General features: G+C 39.8%; 1 protein-coding gene across 6 annotated transcripts in view; it reads left to right on the top strand.

Moving 5' to 3' along the window:
* Positions 1 to 19,988, top strand: part of FAM13A (family with sequence similarity 13 member A) — a 175,812-nt gene that overhangs the window by 140,947 nt on the left and 14,877 nt on the right. For all 6 annotated transcript variants that reach the window (XM_089526127.1, XM_089526128.1, XM_089526126.1 and 3 more), the window contains 5 exons: positions 2,539 to 2,689; positions 15,737 to 15,950; positions 16,780 to 16,918; positions 17,712 to 17,793; positions 17,948 to 18,168. In XM_089526127.1, coding sequence (XP_089382253.1) covers positions 2,539 to 2,689; positions 15,737 to 15,950; positions 16,780 to 16,918; positions 17,712 to 17,793; positions 17,948 to 18,168 — 807 coding nt within the window. The remainder of the gene's footprint in view (positions 1 to 2,538; positions 2,690 to 15,736; positions 15,951 to 16,779; positions 16,919 to 17,711; positions 17,794 to 17,947; positions 18,169 to 19,988) is intronic.

Genomic DNA, 19,988 nt, shown 5'->3' on the forward strand with positions numbered 1-19,988 from the left:
AGAAATGAATTTCTGGATGGTTATATTCTATATCAAATTTTATGTTATTCTTAAAGTTTATCCATTCATAAAGGTTCATGTTCTTTCTGTTGTTGTGGGCCTTGAAATGGTTTCCGACTTATGGTGACCCTAAGATGAACCTATCATAGGGTTTTCTTGGCAAGTTTCTTGAGAAGGTTTGCCATTGCCTTCCTCTGAGGCTGAGAGGGTGTGACTTGCTCAAAGTCACCCAGTGGGTTTCATGGCCAAGCAGGGAATCAAACCCTGGTCTCTAGAGTCAGAGTCCAACACAGAAACTGCTATGCCATGCTGGTTCTCCAAATGGCAAAAAGGTAATCTATAATAAGGCTGAGCCATTCAGGTAACTTATTGTCTTGTGATTTTGTTTTATATTTCCTGAAGAGAGCCTTAAAACCATTGGCAGGATAAAATGTGTCAGGCTTTTTAGTATTTCACATGGCACAGTTATAGCACTATGATTCCACTTTTAACTGCCATGAGTGCATCCCATGAAATCCTGGGATTTGTATTTTGGTGAAGCACCATAATACGAAAGAGCCCTATGTTGTTAGCATCCTGAGAATTTTTTAATTGATTTTATAGTCTTTAAAATTTAACATGTGAAGCTTATTTAATTGTCTTACAGCTTTTTTTTATTATAATGTTTTTAGCTTACCTTGTTTTTAGCTTTTCTGAGGTTCCATGCCAGGGGAAAGGCAGCATATAAATAAAATAAACCTCTCTCTTTTTGTACTCCAGTGGATTTCATTGGACACATCCCAGTTTTTGTACTCTCTCTGTCTCTATCCCCATCTTTTAGATTAGAGACAAGTCTCTCTTTTTTTAAAAAAAATATACTGAGTATATGTAAGATGTTTGAAGAAACTTTTCAGCTGAAGAATAGGATAAAAATTCTATTTCTGCTGCTAATCATAGTGGTGGTTCTGGTGGTTCTCATGGTGATGATGATGATGGGTTATAGTAATAATAGTGATAAGTTAGAATAATATACTTGTACATTTTCAGCTCCCATTTGTATTGACAGTATATAGAAGTCTGTATTCACAAATAGATTTCCATTGTTTTGAAGAAATATCCATATCTGTAAGCTGTCCTGGGTCTTGGACTGGGAAAAGGGTGAGATAGACAGATGTTGTTCTGTGCCTTCAAGTCATTTCCGATTTATGGTAATCACAATGCAAACCTATCACTGGGTCTTCTTGGTAACATTTGTTTGGAGAGACTCTGTCTTTGTCTTTCTCTGAGGCTGAGAGAGTAATACTCCACTTTAAACATTTGATGGTCGTTAATCTTTTCACAATATCTCCTGTCATGTCTCTTTTGTCAGCATTTGTCATCCATTCCTGGACTGAGGAGCTATGTGTTTCTTTTCTCTCTCCCTCCCTTTTTACTCCCTGCATTATTTTCTCCCTAAAATAGAATCCCCCCCTCAAGAATTGGTGTGTTTGCATGTATTTTTGCATTCCATACTCACCAAATTTTGTATGAGATAGAGAGAGCACTGTGATGAACTCAGGAGGTAAATCCAAATAGATTAAGCCCACAAAAAAAGCAAACAGCAGAGGGACGAAAGAGCAATGAGTGCTGTGGACTCCAGACACACACTTCTCAGATATCTTGCAAGCGAGCACTAGCACAGCAAAGAGCTGCTGTTCCCCCCCTCCCTCTGCTATAAATTATAGATCACCTCCTTGGCGGCTCTTCCCTTACGAATGGGGGAAGGGGGAGAATGATACAGATGAGGATTGGGTGGACTGGGAAGTGTTCCTAGTGGCTGGATTATTTCCTAGAGTACTCCAGCTTCCAGTTGTTTAAATGCCAAAGCCCCACTCCAATTTGGGTTTGCGCAACAGTGGCTTGTAATATCCCAGAGCACCTCCATAAATAGTCCTGCTCTTCCCCACACCCAGGCAGAAAACAACCACAGGAAACCAAGAGACGTGCAGCCAACCCAGCTTAGCTGGCATTCATTGATCTCCACCAGAAGCCCAAACTTGCTGGAGAGCGATTGCCTGCCATTCCCCTCCTTCGCTTGAGCTCTTTATCCAGTCAGCTCTCGGCTTCCTCTAGGGACTGGGTCAGTGGCCGGAGGTGCCTGCTTCCCAAAGACACTCTGTTGCTACAGTAGCCTTAGCAACAGCAACACTTTGTGAGAGGGGCTGACATTTTCATTTTTTACTTTTCCTGTGTCAGAAAAAATTGCACGTTTCAAGGAACGCACATCCTTCACTGTGCCATCCTCTTTATCCTGGTTACTGGAGACTGTGTCAACTACTTGCACTTTTGGAAAGACGCAAGTTCAGGACTGCTTGCTGGCATTTTTTAACCAAGGAGAAAGTTTGAGTGATACTAAGTTTGGGGAATCTTGGATACTAAGGCACATGTTATTTTGCATGTAACTGCATAAAAGGAGAAGCACCCTTGATTTCTGCAAGCATTTACATCTGCTCTGAACATTGCAAAATATATTTAGGGAAAAGGTGTGCCTTGTTTCTCACTTTTGGGGATTTGTTCCAGAATTTGAGCATGAAGATCCAGGAGCATCCCAGCATTCCTGAAAGCAAATTACAGAGGAACCAAGAGACTGATGGGCAAGAGGAGACCTTTGTATCAGAAGTGCCTCGGCTGGACTTGACCACTTTGTGCAGCGACAACAACAACTGGGAAGGTACAGTAGGCAGGCTGGATGTTGGTGTGAGTGAGGGAATGTTGGCTGCAGTATGGGTACATCCCCCCTCCCTTTTGATAGAGAATCTATAGCAACAGAAAACCTGCTTGGGTGAAAAACTTAAATTTGTAGTGAAAAAGATGTATTGATACATTCCTCTCAGAATGGAGAAAGACCCATGGAACAATTTTGTCCTTTTGCTTGTTCTTTTTACTCAGTTGAGCTAAAAAGCTAAAAAGACTGCTGTTGCATTAGCACTCCTCTATGGTGACCTAGCTGCATCCCAGAGTGGCAGAATTGTGTGTCCAGGTGTTGGGGTTTCCCTCTGTCTTTTCATGATCATATAATAAATATCAGGTTGGGGGGGGGGAATGAAACCTTTTTAATTTCCTACTTTAGTAGATCCCAAAACTCCTTTCCCCGTGATGTACAAAATTCAGTTTTTCAGGTTTTGTGTTAGGTTTTTTGTTTATTTGCTGGGAAATGTTTTTGCTTTTGCTTTGAAGGTCTTAAATTGATTATGTTTCAAGTGATCTTGCTCTTCTCAACTTGGCAGGATACAGATGTTTTGCATTAGTCATTCTAATGGTTTTCATATGTCTGGGCACACAGATATGCCTCCATCAGGCTGTACTGGGAGAAAGGAGGGGGGGGAGAATCAGTTTCACTTTTTTACATTCATGAATTGAAACACACATTTTTATCTTTGCATGCATGGGAAGCTTGTGGTGATAAACCGTGTTTTTAGCAAAACAATTATTTTTGTGGCTTTGCTCCAGGGAGTATTTCCAGAGCTAAAATGGCAAAGAAAACATGTCACCACATTGAAAGGCAGCCGCTGACCCTAGAAACTGAATGGTTTGGAGATATCAGAGACATTCCAGAGTTCAGTTTTTCAGAGATTTTGAAGTCTCCTTTCTTTATGAACAGTTAGAAAGCGTAATTAAGGGCAATTTGTTATCAAGTGGACATTTGAAAGAGGAGGTGGAGGAACTGATTCCATCTTGCCCATAGAAGTGAGGGGAAAAGTGTAATACCTTTATTCTATATGTGCAATACTCTTGACTTTCTATAGAGAGGACTTCAGGAGGTGATGTCAGTTCATATATACATACTATTTATGTATCAATTCAGAATTTTAAAGCAGGGTCAGATCCGGCTTCTAATATTCAAACATGCAGCAGCTGTGGCTGTTCTTGACAGAAGACGCCAGGTGACACGATGTTCTTTTTGCATGCTGATTATTCACTAGAGACTTCTCCCTCTGCATCTAAAGTACACCTCAAAGGAGCCCTCCCAACAGTCTTTCTGTCATTATATCCCCTTAATATTCTAATTAACTCTACCTTGAAAACGGGGCAGTTGTGCTTTTTAATCTTTTCAAAGGTGACCAGGATGAGGGCTGGGGGAATAGGTGGCAAGTGTGCAGGAGGTAGAAGAGAAAGAGACTCGATGGTCAGTGACTCTCACCTTACCTCACATTTATGCATTCTGGTGCCCACCTTATCTATTAGACTATAAGGAACAACTGCAGAGAGCCTGTCCACCCACTTGCCCTTTCTCTCGCTCTGTGGGAATTTTCAGAGTAAAACAGTGTGGACAGGAATTCCACCAGGCCTTTCCCCAGGCATAGTATTTGTAGCAGTATGAGAGTAGGGTATGGGACCCATCCAGTCATGGGAATGGGCATTATTTCATAGAATCATAGAGTTGGAAGAGACCGCAAGGGCCATCCAGTCCATCCTCCTGTTCCACTACCTGAAAGGTAGCCTCCCCTTATCTCTTGAGCAGGCCATCTCTGCTCTGTTTCAATAGTTTAGAATTAAGATTCCAGTTATAGAGAGTTAATCAACAGTAAGCCACTCATTCTGTTGGGGAGGGTTTCCTTCTTAGTGGGCACACATAGGGTCTCACTTACATTTGGAACCTGCTGTGAAGTGAGCATTAACACTTTGGAAAGCATGCTGTATTTTAGGGCAAGAAATTCCCAAATCCCATGGAAGAAAATGCAGAATAGAAAGCAGAGGTCCACAACACATGGCTATCCTTGCAAACTAAGCCAAAAATTGTCCTTGCCAGGCTATTAGTCTTGTCGTTCCCCTACTGCGTTGGCCACTCTTTGGCAGAGACACATAGAACGTGTGTGGTGTTGTGTGCTTTCAAGTCATTTCTGACCTCTGGCGACCCTAAAGTGAGCCTGTTACGGATTTTTCTTGGCAAACGTCTTCAGAGGAGGTTTGCCATTGCTATCCTGTGAGGCTGTGAGAGTGTCACTTGTCCAAGGTCACCCAATGGGTTTCCATGGCTGAGCCGGGGTTCAAACCCTGGCCTCCAGAATTGTAGTTCAGTGGTCAAACCACTACACCACCCTGACTTTCACATATCCACCTAGAAATGGCTAAGGAAGCCCCACCACCAAGCTTGGTGCATTGGAACAGGAAAGACTACTACTCAGGAGGAGTCTTGTTGGTTTGCCCCTGCTTGGCTAAGGTACTCTGGATTACTTTGACTGTGCAGTTCTCCAGTAAATCTTAACTTTTCTGCAAACTTTTAAACTGGGGACAATGGATCACTGTCCAGCTGCTAGGGATGATTGTTTATCCATCTCTTCCAGGTTGAGAAGAAGGTTGGGTACTTTGCTGTAGTTTCCAGAAGGCAGAGGCATGCTTGCTGTGATAAGCAAGAATGGTTAAGGCTCATGTTAAGCATGGTGGGATAACGGAACATTGTTCACATACACACAAAAAGTATAACATGCATGGAAGAACTTAAACTTTGCCTTATGTATGGATAGAAAAGAAAATTTGTTAAAAATGATACATAGATGGTATCTAGCACCATCAAGATTAGGTAAGATCTGCAAAAAATAACAAGAGACTATGTTGGAAATGTAATGAAAGTATTGGCGCTTTTTACCATATGTAGTGGACATGCCCTAAAGTTAAAAAAAATTGGAAAGAGGTCCATAAGGTAATACAAAAGATATTCCAAATCAAATTCAGTCTAGATCCAGAAATATTCCTATTAAATATGTAAGGAAAAAAAAGAAAGACTTAAACCTATATTATATTTAATAACAATAGCAAGGATGTTGCTAGCCCAACACTGGAGAAACACGGAAATATCTACTGTGGCTATATGGCTATATAAAACTTTAGATATTGTAGAAATGGATAAGATTACAATGACACTCAGAGACAAAACCGCAGAAGAAAAACAAGTTTGGGATCCACTATTGAACTTTTGTAGAGACAAATTGTCAAGTTAAGTTTTGTAAAGAAAGATGTTTAAGTTATTGCTATTAGTTTCTTAAGGAAACTTTACATGGAGAAGGTTTTTGTAACTTGATCTTTAGCAACAAACAAAATATATAAGTGTGATGTGTAACTACTGAAATTAGAAACTTGGAGGGAGGGAGGGAGATAAGATATGAAGAATTTGATAAATATGTAAAACTCTTTTTTGTATATACTGTAAATTTTCAATAAAGAATATTTTTTTAAAAAAAAGTAAGCCATGCAGATGGTCCCGTCTTTGAAATATTCATTTAATGGCTGGAAGAGAGTTGGTATTTTGTCCCATGGAAAACTGGGATCTACATAGTTCTAAACCAGTGAGTATGTTGTATTGTAAAGAACCCTTACCTTTAGTCCAGAGCATGGGAAAGTTAGTAATTTTTTAAAACTACAACACTCAGAATCCCCCAGTCAGCATGGCCACTGCCAATGTTTAGTGGAAGATTCTGGAAATTAGAGCCCAAAAAATAACTGTTGAAAACTTTGAGCTTCCACCAATGTGGCACAGTTTCCTGGCTAATTCTATGTTTGTATATAGCTGCATTTTTGCTGCTGCTCCTTCTGGTAATGTTATATGAGGAGGAAAAAGAAGAAGATTCTTACTTCCCTTTCCCTTCCCTTCCCACCCTTTCAGCTGGCTGGCTTCCTGCTTTCACCTTTTAATGTTGTCCTCTACTGTGTCTGCCCTTAGGTCTGTGATCTAACAACTCTGTCCCCCTCAGGTGCCTTGCTACTTTTTCCTATTTGTCACCAGGTTTCATCATCTCACTTAGCAGGAGATCTCATAGCCCTAAGTCCCATGGCAGGGCTCAGGGCCTTGCACTACATTTCTCTTAGAGCCAAGGTTCTCAGCTTTTGGTTCTCCAGATATTTTGGACCTCAATTCCTAGATCCTCACCATGGGTCATGTTGACTGATGTTTTCTGAGAATTGATGTCCAACACAGCTAGAGGACTAAAGGTGGAGAGCCGCTATGTAGGAACTTCTTCTGCTTACCCTAAAACTCACTCTCTTGATAACAGAGAAAATAAATTCTCTGGATCTTATTTTCTAAGACGATCCTGTTTGTTGTGGCATGTTTGCCAGGCATGTGTAATATATCTGAAGAACAACTGCATGATGATGATGATGATTTCTTGCAATTTTTTTCACTATAAAAATCAAATAAATATTATTTATTTACATTGATTCGTCCTACTAGCCCACCCCCAAGATGCTTTCATTCCTTGGATTAGTTATGTGCACAGTTCCAGCCATACAGGGCTCACATGATTCATGGGGCTATCTGATGATCCCATCTATGTAGCCTGGTGATTGGCTACATAATTCATCCGTATGATGATACCATGGAGAAGTAAGAGCAGTTTAAATAAAGATGTGGACATTTTTATATGATGAATGAGGAAAACTTGTCAAATTGTGGCATTTGGGCATTGCTACAAATGTTTCTGAAAAACAGTGTCCAACCAAATTTCTGCACTTGTATGTTTAGCCCTGCATATTTGCTCTTAATTTATACATCACACAATTTGTTCTTTACTTGAGGAATATTTTTGTAGCACTGATGGGATCAACATAGGATCAGCAAGTAGGTCCAAGGTATGTAGCTTATTTCGGGTAGTAAAAAATGGTGCAGGAAAGTATTGTAATGTTGTAATCAACGGTTTGTTTTCCTTTATGGAAAACATATCTCCATTATTATTATTATTATTATTATTATTATTAAGCTTTATTTATAAAGCGCTGTAAATTTACACAGCGCTGTACATACAATCTTTTTAATTGGACGGTTCCCTGCCCTCAGGCTTACAATCTAAAAACACATGACACAAAGGGAGTGGTGGTGGGGAAGGGGCCTCTCTAGTAGGATAATACATATAAAATACATAGCAATATAGGAAATGATTCAATAAAACAGGCAACAAAAGAACATCAAATAGTCCATGTTTATAGACCTGAAATAAACCATATCAGCCTCCGGAATTTAGAGAGGAAAGTACACAGTAGGACCTCAGATGTTTTAATGCCTTTTAAGTTGCCACCATTTGTAACTTCTGGAGTATTTTATTAAGTAGGTTGACACTTTAATATTCACCTACGCAGTTGCAGGCAGGCAGGCATGTAGAACAGATGGTTTGGACATGTGATAAGCTTTAGTTTTAACTTCCTGAACAATCAGTCTTTACAGATCTGAAGTGTGAAATCCCTGCCTATGCTACCCTGTTACTTTTTAAAATAAATCCCCCAGAAATAAGATTATTTGAAGAAGTGTCTGTACCTATATTAACAATCTTGAGCCCTAAGATCGCATCATGTGTACATCAGTTGGGTTGAGCTGGTCTTACTCTGTGGTATCCCCATCTGTATCTATTATCCTGCCACAGATCTTCGGAGACCTATATTTTTATTCTGTTTTTTTATCCTTACACACCAGGGCAGGCGTTTTAGTTTATCAAAGTCACATTTTGTTATAGAATCCACACAGATAGTGTTGAACAAATAGATACTAACTGTTTCTCCATCTTTCAGACACTTGGCATGTCGAGTTATGTTTTTTGTCACAAACAAATAGCCAGAACCAAAAGCTAGAGAGAGGGTTTAGCAGACAGATTACTCTTTATTGAGATTGCTGTTGTTGTTGTTGCAGCCAATGTATTGTATTGAGGGGGACAAATCACATGCTAGAGTTTTTTGGCAAATCTTAATGTGGTGAGGCAGGCATGGTATGTTGTGTTCAGAGGACACTGAAATTACCATTGGGATTAGGAAATAAAAGATCTGTACTTGGGCAAGTGTTGTGCTCTCAGCCTCAGAGGAAGGCAATGGCAAACCTCCTCTGAAGAAATCTTTCCAAGAAAACCCCATTATAGGTTTGCCTTAGGGTCCCCATAAGTCAGAAATGACTTGAAGGGACACAACATACACACAATATTAAACACAAACACAGCCCTAATCCTCAGTCCATATGAAAGCTAATTGGAAGTCAGAAAACATCCTGCAACTCACTCATGCAAATTTTGTAGTGTATGTGTGTTGAGCATAAGGATTAAATGAATGGATGCCCTTTATCTTAGAAATTGGATGTTCTACAGTTGCTTTTATTTTGAATGTGTTATGTTGTTTTTGCCAGTATAGATTGTGTTTTATTTAAGATTTTATCTTGTAAACCACTTGAAGGACATTTCACCCTTTTTTAAAAAAAAAGCTGATAGAAGCACATAATTGATTTTCAGAAGAATAAAATCTTTGTGCTGTCATATTTATAGTAACAAGCAACTAAACACAGCAATTAACTTGCTACATTGTACTTAGAAGTCTATCCCTTCCATCTACAACAGTGGCCAACAGGATATCTCTAGAAAGCTCAGAAGCAGAACCTGATGGACTTAGCCATCCGTTCTCATCTCTACCCAACATCTAACACTCAAAAGGTCTCTTGCTCCAAACACAGGAGCTATATATTCCCATATATGTCTCTATTCCTTCATCAAGCTTTAAGAAGCCATCTGTTACCAGAAATTCCAGAAGTCCTGTAAGCTATGGATGTCCATATGCCACATGTGACTGCTGGGGCTCTCACTGTATCCACCCAGTCATGATCTGACACACACACAGCTCATGCCCACCAAGACCCAATTGTACCCTCTAGGGCATGTAATTGTTTATTTTTATCCATTTTCCATTGGAAACGATCCTCCAAGCTCCCTGGACCTCTGGAAGCTCCCACCCTGGCCTTATAGTCCAGAGTAGTGCTACCCAAAGTGGTGGTTCATGGAACAGTGCCAGTCTGCAAGCTATTGGATGCCAGTCTGCAGTTGCTTGCTAGAAAAGAAAGAAATAGTTGCAGTCAATGGGCATAAATATGGCTGGTCCCTGGCACATTGGGAGGAGGTATCAATCCTTCATGTCAGATAGCTTAGGAAGGATTGCTTTAGAGCCATGCTACTGGTCTTGTTCATCAGTGCCTGTCTGTGAGAACATGGGAGGAGACCTTGCTGGTCATTCACATCAAATGCAGCTCTAGAATATTCATCAAATTAATCCAGACCAATTTTTTTTCTCCTTTTACTACAGTCTCATGAGACTTTCATTTTCTTCCCAGCTATTATCCTGTTCTTTTATGTTGCTCTTTTTCCTAAATGCTGCTCCCACCTTGTGTACTACAGTGGATTGGAAGACTCTGTGACACATTAGTTTTTTTGTATGAGGATTACCAACTTAGAACCTAGGAAGATGAGTTTGCAAATGGAGTATGAGAAAAGGGCAGGGGTTGTTATTGCGGTATGTTTAATGTTCAGTGTTATCTCTTCATCTGAACTAACTTTAAAAAGTTTTTTTAACCATATTATTTTAATATTCAAAGACATAGCTGCATTAGTCTGTATCAACATACAAAGGCATCTTGTTGCACCTTTGAACCTAACTAGGAGAAAAAGGTTTACAGTATAAGCTTTCATAGACTTGGTTTACTTCATCTGTCTACTTCATACCATTTTAAGCTATGTATGAAGATTTGGAAATTGAAAGCTCTTCCACGCGGGCACAATCTTCTGCCTGTTGGAAAGTCATGTGCCAAGAAATAGACTTCATTGTATCCTTTCCCAAAACATAGTTTTCTTATGCCAGGAGCTTTGTTTAACTATGCTGCCAGGAAGCTGTAGATCAGATACTGTTCAGTGTATAAAGTGGGTGCTTATTCTGACTAAATTAGGGGAAAAGTTAGCAATGAATTACCATGTTTCAGAAATCTAAAAACCTGGTGTCTGACTGGCGCAAGATCAAAACTAATCACTTTTTCTAAGCAGGAAAAGCATTATTTTAAAGCTCTTTTAAGAACTTTTGTGGCTATTCTGCTTTTCCAAGAAGTTCTACCTTTTCAGGGCAGTTGTTGACTTCAGAATTCTTTTTCAGAATTACTTCAAAGCTACAAATCTTAAACCATCTAATCCTACAGAGCTAAGTAGGAGCATGCAAACCAGCTTAGTAAACTATCCAAATACAGAATTGTAAGGTCCTTGTGGGACTGGGTGGGAATGGTCACAAGATAAGACTGTGAAAGTGTTGCAATATGCTGGTCACACTGGCTTCTGATTCTCCCCACCACCACCACCAACAACAACAACAACAACTTTGCCCAAACACATAATGCATTGTGTTTTAAATTTGGCCAACTAAACCAACCAACAGATTTAAACTACTTCATTGCTTGGCCGTGCTAGTCTGAGATGTTAGCTTCTGGTATCAACTGTGGCCTTGGAATTGGTTGAATCTGACTATTTATAGCCCATTACTTGTGGGTCTCCTCAGAGATTGGTGTTGTGATGGCAGTAAATCTAGTTAGGAGATTCTGAGGGTTGTATCTCTAGAACGTAGCATTTCCGTGGTTTGGGTTGTGATTGTTTCAGAGGAACAGAAGCTAGATTTGAAATCCATATGTTTGATGATGTCACAATGACAGAGAAGAAGGAGGAAGCAGAGCACACTGGGAAAGCACAAGTGCTCCTGCTGGTCAGGTAGAATGGTCTTCATCTTTAAGAATACAGAAGGTCTGGCCTAGAGGCTGAATTTTGGTGTTGTCAGAAAAATATTGGGGATATTCACTGTAGTCTTCCAGGAGATGTTATGTGGAGGTGCCTACTACTGAATACTGTTAAGTACTGGATTTCTTAGTCTACTCAGGATCTTATGTCTGGGTTCTCTTCCAGTTTTAATTCCTCCAACATTCCTTCTTAGGAGCTTTCATGGACTGAAACTAGAATCATATATATATAGGTTGTCTTCCAGTACTGACCTTTGGACAAAAGTAGTTTGTTGTTTTTTACTATTCCCCAAATCACAAAGCAGGGGGGAGTGTAGTTCAGAAAAGTGATCATTCCAAGTTCTGGTTATGCCTGCCTTTCTTGTATCATTGTAGTGAAGATAGGATGTCACTACATTGTTGTTTTGGAACCCAAGTATAGAAATGCTGTGGCAGTGAGCCTAAATGCTCTTTTCAGTCTCTATAGTGATTCAACCCATAGTGATCCATAAGAATAGCTGAAAGAGTACGGCAACTCTGAAAAAGACAGTGGTGCCTTATTATGCTGTGCAGTACATAGATCATTAGAAATCCTACAAACTTCCAAAAGAGCCAGTGCATAAATGTATTGAATAATCAAATATTTTGTGTGCCCTCCATCCCACTGTGATAGCATTTTGATATAGTATTTCAGAATAAATAAGGAAAGTATTTTGTTGTGCTGTGTGTTAAAATAAAACAAGGAAGGCAGAGCAATAACAGTCAGGCTTTGGCAGGAGAGATGTAGAGGAAAGGAATAAAATTGGCAATACCAAAAGGGTGTTCTGTTATGTGAAAAAGTGTTCTCTTAAACTTAAACACATCCCCGCTGGGTATTCTGACAAGTAGCTTTTCCTATCTGAAAAAGACAATTATTTCTGTAGTTGGTAAAATGGTGTATATAAAACATGCCAAATAAATTAAAAACTCTCTAATCTTTGTTCTTCAGAAGCAAAGCATTTAAAATTTTGGATATGGAGCAAATAGTGGGTTGCCCCGAAAGAGAAAAGTAAATGTCATAGCTATTGAAATGTGTTGCTTCTTGTTTACAGTAGTTATGCATAATCCCCCTTTGAGCTTATTGAATAGGTTTAAGTTTCTTTAAAGCAAATCTATATACTAAAAACTGGAGGAGAAAATCAGATAGAAGTACATTGAAACTAAGATGGATTGGCTTCCATAAAGGCTGGGTGAAATTTATCACCTGAAAAGAGCATTTTTGGAATAGCATTGTGGATATGAGTACCTCAAGGCTAGAAGTTATCATCTTGGAAAGATACTGTCCTTTCAGCATCAGTGTAAAGGATTGACTAGAGAGTGGTCTCATGGCTCACACCATCCAACATATCACGTGTCTGTTGTTTCATCCCAACAATTAAAGTGGAATGCTCTGAGAAATGTCTCCCTTGCCTACCTGATAAAAGAAACTTGTGATATGACATCATTTATTTACTCATTTTGTATGTTGTTTTTACCCATAGTGGAACCCAGGGTGGGTCCCAAAGATAATCAATTTAAAAACTTATCAATACCATTTTGAAATCATCACAATAAACAGTATAAAATCACTTCAAAGATACACAGTTTTTTTAAAAAAAATTGAACACCCATCCCAATTAAAAAAAACTTTCCTGCTTACACATTAAAAGCCTGCTTAAACAAAAAGGCCTTTACCTACCAAAGAATGGAGAGTAGGGAGGAGGCCAGCTATGCCTTCAGCGAAAGGGAATTCCATAGTGTGAGAGCAGCCACTGATATGGCTCTATCTCATGTCCTCAGCAAGTGAGCCTGTGATGGTGATATTTTAATCAAGATCTTTCAGGAGTCTTTATCTCTTACAAATAGCAGAATGAACTAAGGCTTGCTAGAAAGGTTAAGAACAACAAAAAGGGCTTTTTGGGGCATGTCCACAGCAAAACAAAGAAGAAGAAAACGGTAGGGCCACTGCGTGGAGAAGATGGCAAAATGCTAACGGGACAGAGAAAAGGCAGAATTACTCAACACCTTCTTTGCCTCAGTCTTCTCAGAAAAGGCAAAGGGTGCTCAACCTGAGGATAATGGAGCAGAGGACAGATATGGGGAATTTCAGCACAGAATAAGGAAAGAGATAGTACAAGAATACCTTGTTAGTCTAAATGAATTTAAGTCTCCAGGACCAGATGAACTACATCCAAGGGTATTAAAAGAACTGGCAAATGTAATATCGGAGCCATTGGCAATAATCTTTGAAAACTCCAGGAGAACAGGAGAAGTCCCAGCAGACTGGAGGAGGGCAAATGTTGTCCCCATCTTCAAAGAGGGGGAAAAAGAGGATCCCAACAATTATCGTCCAGTTAGTCTTACCTCAATACCAGGAAAGATTCTAGAGCAGATCATTAAACGGAGAGTTTGTGAACATCTAGATGGCAATTCCATAATCACAAAAAGTCAACATGGGTTTCAGAGAAAGAAGTCATGCCAGACAAACCTGCTCTCTTTTTTTGATAAAATTACCAGCTTGTTAGATGAAGGGAATGCTGTGGATATAGTACAGGGGTAGGCAACCTTTTTGAGCTGGGGGCCGGGTTGCTGTCCCTCAGACAACTGGGGGGCCGAAGCCAAAAAATAATTAATTAAACAATTTTTTAAAAAAATTAAATATATAAATAAACCAGGACAAATGTAGGACAAAATTTTCAAATGGAAGACGCTTTTTTTAAAAAAAATGGAGGACACGTGAAAAAAATTGCTGATTTTTTAAAAAATGTTAATATAAATGCATGTTTCTGAGGCTTGCATAGACAATTGCCCCCCAAAGGCCCTGGCGGCAATCGGTGGCAGGACCGGGCTGGGGCCAGTCCCAAGGCCTTGCTGGGCCGCATCTGGCCTGCGGGCCGCAGGTTGCCTACCCCTGATATAGTATATCTTGATTTCAGTAAGGCCTTTGACAAGGTTTCCCATGACATTCTTGAAAACAAGCTTGTAAAATGTGGGTTAGACAAGGTAACTGTTCAATGGCTCCTTTTCATCCTGGAGAGAAGTGACCAGTGGGGTCCCACAGGGCTCTGTCCTGGGCCCAGTGCTATTGAACATCTTTATCAATGACTTGGAGGACAAAATTGGGGGCATACTTATCAAATTTGCAGATGACACCAAATTAGGAGGAGTAGCTAATACCCCAGAGGACAGGATCAAGATTCAGAATGACCTGAACAGACTAGAAAACTGGGCCAAAGCTAACAAAATGAAATTCAACACGGAGAAATGTAAGGTACTGCACTTAGACGCAAAAATGAAATGCACAGATATAGGATGGGGGACACCTGGCTGAATGAGACTACATGTGAAAGGGATCTAGGAGTCCAAGTAGACCACACGTTGAACATGAGTCAACAGTGTGATGTGGCAGCAATTTTAGGCTACATCAATAAAAGTATAGTGTCTAGATCAAGAAAAGTAATAGTGCCACTGTATTCTGCTTTGATCAGGCCCCACCTGGAATACTGTGTCCAGTTCTGGGCCCCACAATTTTGAAAGGATGTGGAGAAACTGCAGCATGTCCAAAGGAGGGTGACCAAAATGGTGAAGGGTCTGGAAACCATGTCCTATGAGGAACAACTTAGGGAGCTGGGGATGCTTAGCCTGAAGAAGAAAAGGTTAAGAGGTGTTTATGGGTAGTGTTAGCCAACTTGAGCATTTGGAGAGGCAGGAGCTAACATAAAAGATTAAGAAAGGTCTGAAGATCACTGTAGAGCCCAGCATCTGATTTGTTTCCAACTCCACTATGTAAAGTGTGTCTGACTTGGACCGTCATTAACTGTTGGAACATCTCATCCTGTGAGTATTTACCATCACCTCAAGAAACCATCTATGTGACTGTCCCTCAGTCTGAAGTTCTGAGAGGCTTATGAGTGAGTGGGCTTTTTTTGGATGTGAATGTGACAATCTCTTCCTGGGGTAATCACTTGATTCTCATGTTGCTTTTGCCTTGGTGCTAGGTCAAGACTTTTTCTTGTTGTTCTCCTGGTACTTTGAAGTATTTTAGAGCTATTCCTTTAATCTCTGAGGTTTGTTTTTTATTATTACTTTGTTGCTAGACACTTGAATGACTAATTATTATACATATAACTAAATAAGTATGAAATTAATGTGGAATGAGAGAGAGCATGTTCAGTTGAATTTCTGCTCATGCTTCCTATTCACTTGCTTTTCCAGAACCTGTCCCCGCTTTCTCCTCCTGGCAGCGTGATGGCTTAGATTCCGACGAAGCTCGCCTCTCTCCTCAGGCCGGCCGCCTCATTCGTCAGCTTTTGGATGAGGACAGTGATCCAATGCTGTCCCCTCGTTTCTATGCCTATGGACAAAGTCAGCAGTACCTTGATGACACAGAAGTGCCTCCTTCCCCTCCCAATTCACATTCATTCATGAGGTAGGTTTAAGTGGTTACTTTAAGACACGGGTGAGGAACCTATTTGGGATGGCAGCCAAGATCTGTTTTCCAGACACCCCCAGAGTTCAGAGGACATCAGAAGGAATGGCCATACCTCTCAGTGTCATTAGGTCCTCAGCTGTAGACATCCCCAGCTTTGCCCTCAGTGTTAATAATCGTAAATAGTGCTTTTAATTTTGATTGTCCCCTGTAACCTCTGTTCTATTTGCCTTTACATCCTGCACAGTTAGTGTTCTCATTTTACAGAAAAATAACTGAGGCAGAAAATTAGCAAGTTCCTAAATGCAACACAATGTTGCTATAGCATTGCCAAGTCATAAAACCAAGTTTCCTTGGTTCAAACAGCTAGGTTGCTGTCCAGTAAGTTACACTGATTCTCTTTCTTGATGGATGGCTAGGTGTTAATAATCCCTTATTGTTCTAAAAGGGCAGAATTACAAATTTAAAGACTTTCTCTCTCATATGCGAATAGTGACTTGTTTAAAGTGTATTTTACTTCAGGGTGGGAACTTGGCTCAATGGCAAGAGTACATTTTACATGCAGAAATTCCTAGGTTTAATCAGGTTATCTCCAGTTAATGAGAAGAGGTAGCATGTGATGAAAGAGACCTTGGGACCCCAAATGCTGATACCAACTAAAATAAACAGATTGTCTTTCTTAGTACAAGGTAGTTTTCCAGTACTCCTGTATTAGAATCTTGCTCATTTTACGAGGATTTATTTTTCTCTCTGTCAGGTAGATCCCTTTTCTTGTTAGGCTGCATATACACAAGTTGATTTGGCAACAATGCCATCACCTTCATTACAGGAGAAGAAGTTCATCTTTGGGATCTTATGAAGATGATCGGGAGGATTTAACACCCGCGCAGCTGACTCGCAGGATTCAGGGGCTGAAGAAAAAGATCAGGAGGTTTGAAGAAAAATTTGAAGAGGAGAGGAAATACCGAGTAAGTTGCTGGAAACCTTTATTTTAATGATTAGGCAAGACTCTCTGGAGTAGAGTTTCTTTCCTCATTGCCAAAATGAGTGTTTTTACTGGCCTGAACATCCCCAGAGATTGGATTGCTAAGTGGTAGAGCTGTGTAGCTAGGAGCACAGAGGAGCTATCAACTGCAGTCCAAAAGGGAACCTTTTCCAGCTTCCTTAGTACTACTGAAATAATGGATTGAAAATCCTTTGAGGCCTTTCATCCTTAGACTGCAATGCTATAACTACTTTACTAGGGAGGATATCCATGAACTCAGATTAAAATATGAGCATCTGAGCAGAATATTCATAGGATCATGCTATTAATCTTTTTTTCCAGTTTATTTATTTTGTTAGCTGGTTTAGAAATGTGGGTTTTGTATACAACAGTCACCTGGTTGGGTTTTGGGTTGGTTTTAATTGTAGTTCCATGCACTGTTTTTTGTCTTCTTCATTTTTAGAGTCTTCAAGAAACATGTGATATTTGCGGATTAAATGTGTATTTATCTTTTAGATACTATGCAGTAATGCAAAATTCCTTATTATTCTAGAATATTATTTACTCTGAATATCACTTAAAAGTGCAGCAGATGCCAAAAAAATGGGGCAAAAAACGTTTAGGCCTCTCAAGCAACCTTTCCTATCTTTCCATCTCATAATGTACAATTAATATTTTAGTGACCAGAAGGGTCATGAAGCAAATCAAGATCTCAGTTGCAATCTTTAGTTTCATTTTGGGCTGCCCCATTTACACATTTTCTTACCCTCTTGCAGCCATCACACAGTGACAAAGCAGCCAACCTGGAAGTGCTGAAGTGGACAAATGACCTTGCAAAGTTTCGAAAGCAGCTGAAAGGTGGGGGCCTAGCCTGGAATGGAGTCCTTGCATAGACTTTGGACTCATTAAACATTGCTGTTCTGCAGTGGTTTTACTCTCTCTCTCTCTCTCTCTCTCTCTCGTTCCTGTTTTTGAAAATCCAGTGATTTTTTCATTCTCCTTCCAAAATTAGAGTCTAAATTGAAGATGTCAGAGGAAGATCTGGCTCCTGTGATGCGTCAGCGGAGCAACACACTTCCCAAAAGCTTTGGCTCTCAACTGGAGAAGGAGGAAGAGAAGAAGCAAGAGGTGGCTGATAAATCAACAAAACCAGCAGTGGAAGCAACCCTGGAATCCATGCAGAAGAAACTCCAGGAGAAAAGGGCTGAGGCAAACCGGCCTGAAGACATTAAGGTACTGTACACCTGCATCATATGCGGGTGTGCCATACGTGTTTTTCAGCTTACACTGAAAGCTGTGTGCTGGAAAATGCAATGCCGCAGTTGCCTGTGGTGCATGCACCGCGCCATACTTCACCTCAGGCACGAGCCCCGTTGTTTTCAGTGGGGCTTGAGCATATTTCCTTTACACTGGGGGGGGGGGGGGGGAGGTCCAGAGTAGATCACCCACGTAAGGGAAGGGTGCATTGTATAATAAAAAAAAGTGAAACAGCTTCTGTCACCTGGAATGATAAGTCATTGAATTGTACCAAGTACTAAATCTAACGTTAGTGCCAGATTGAAATAGACCCATTGAAATCAATGAGACATATTAAATGGTGACTAGTGAGTTCCTTTCTTTTCCCTGGATCTACTTCAGTTGGAACTGTCATTGGATTTAGTCCCAAGTTTCCATTTCAGAATTCCTGCATTTTCTAAATGTATCCATATACTGTAAATGGGCTGATATAGCCATTCAAAGCATATCAGTTTGCAGTTGTATTAAAGTTTTTCTATTACCTAGGTCTCAGCTGCCGGTAACAAGGTGTATTCTAGATGTTTTGGGCTACAGTTCCTTTGAGCCCCACCCCTCATGGCCAATGGATAGGAAATATGGGAATTATATATTTAAACCACTGGAAGGCACCACTTTGCCTGTTCCTACTTAGGGGCATACTTCAAAACCTTTGAATATGCAGCGTGCAAAACATTATGAAATATCTTGAGCAGGGCAATGATAGAAACTAAACTTCCATACCATTTGTTTGATAAATGATTGTAGGATCAGCAATGGCTACATTAACAATTCTGTCAGAAGAGATATGGCTTAGAAGTTCAAGAACTCCCATATTACTGTATAACTGTATTATAGTAACAAAATGATATCTCATGTATCTTCATGCTTGTAAATAGCTTACTAGTCCAAAGGGAGGGAGAGTTTTGTTCAATCTCTGAACCACTTCTTTGTGAAAGACCATCGTTTACCAGATAGTAGCCTCCAGGACCTACAAAAAAGACAAAATAAAATAAAATAAACCTTTTTAAAAACCAAAACAGAAGTGATAAGATATCTAGTGTGCCACCAGTTAATACCTGAGTCCAGTGACAAGCTAATACTAGTTACATAAATGGTATATGATTCATTGTGTCGTATGTTTTAGTAGTTCATTTCAAAAGTCAAGTGTTACATCCAATAGATGCTCCTTTAAAATTAAAAAGCTGCCTTTAGTTTTGCGTTGTGTTTTGATACAGAATCATGGATTCTGTTTCAGAGATCGTAAATGTGGCTTCAAAAATGCTTACAATAAAATGTTGTGTTTGAGACAAACAAGATTATGTATAAAAAGAAACAGTTATAATAATGATTTTTTTAGAAAATCCAATTTAAATGTTAAATAACTTGTATATATTTTTAAAATCCAATTTTCTGTCCTTTTCTGCTCTGATATTACAAGTCAGGAGAAGGCAAGCATTCCACTGAGATGTTTATGGCATCAGCCTCCCTATGGGTTGGTGTAACAGCTGCTCCCACTATAAAACAGAGTAGTTGGAAACCATCAAAAGGTGTCTAATCTGCATGATCTAATCGTGCAAAGGAGTCCCCCATGTTAAGTGTTTGACTAAATATATGATGTGAACTTTCAGTGGAATGATTGACATTTGTAAAAGTATAATGAAATTGCTGATGTACCAATTACTGACATAATGGTTACAAAGTGCTTTGATGGGCAGTAATAACACTGAGAACCTGGGCACTGTTGATTGCAGAACTATTAGATTTCCTTTTAAGGTTGA

This window comes from Sceloporus occidentalis, unplaced genomic scaffold (assembly GCF_023333645.1).
Source record: "Sceloporus occidentalis isolate IW3139 unplaced genomic scaffold, rSceOcc1.0.p SCAF_5, whole genome shotgun sequence".
Taxonomy (NCBI): Eukaryota; Metazoa; Chordata; class Lepidosauria; order Squamata; family Phrynosomatidae; genus Sceloporus; species Sceloporus occidentalis.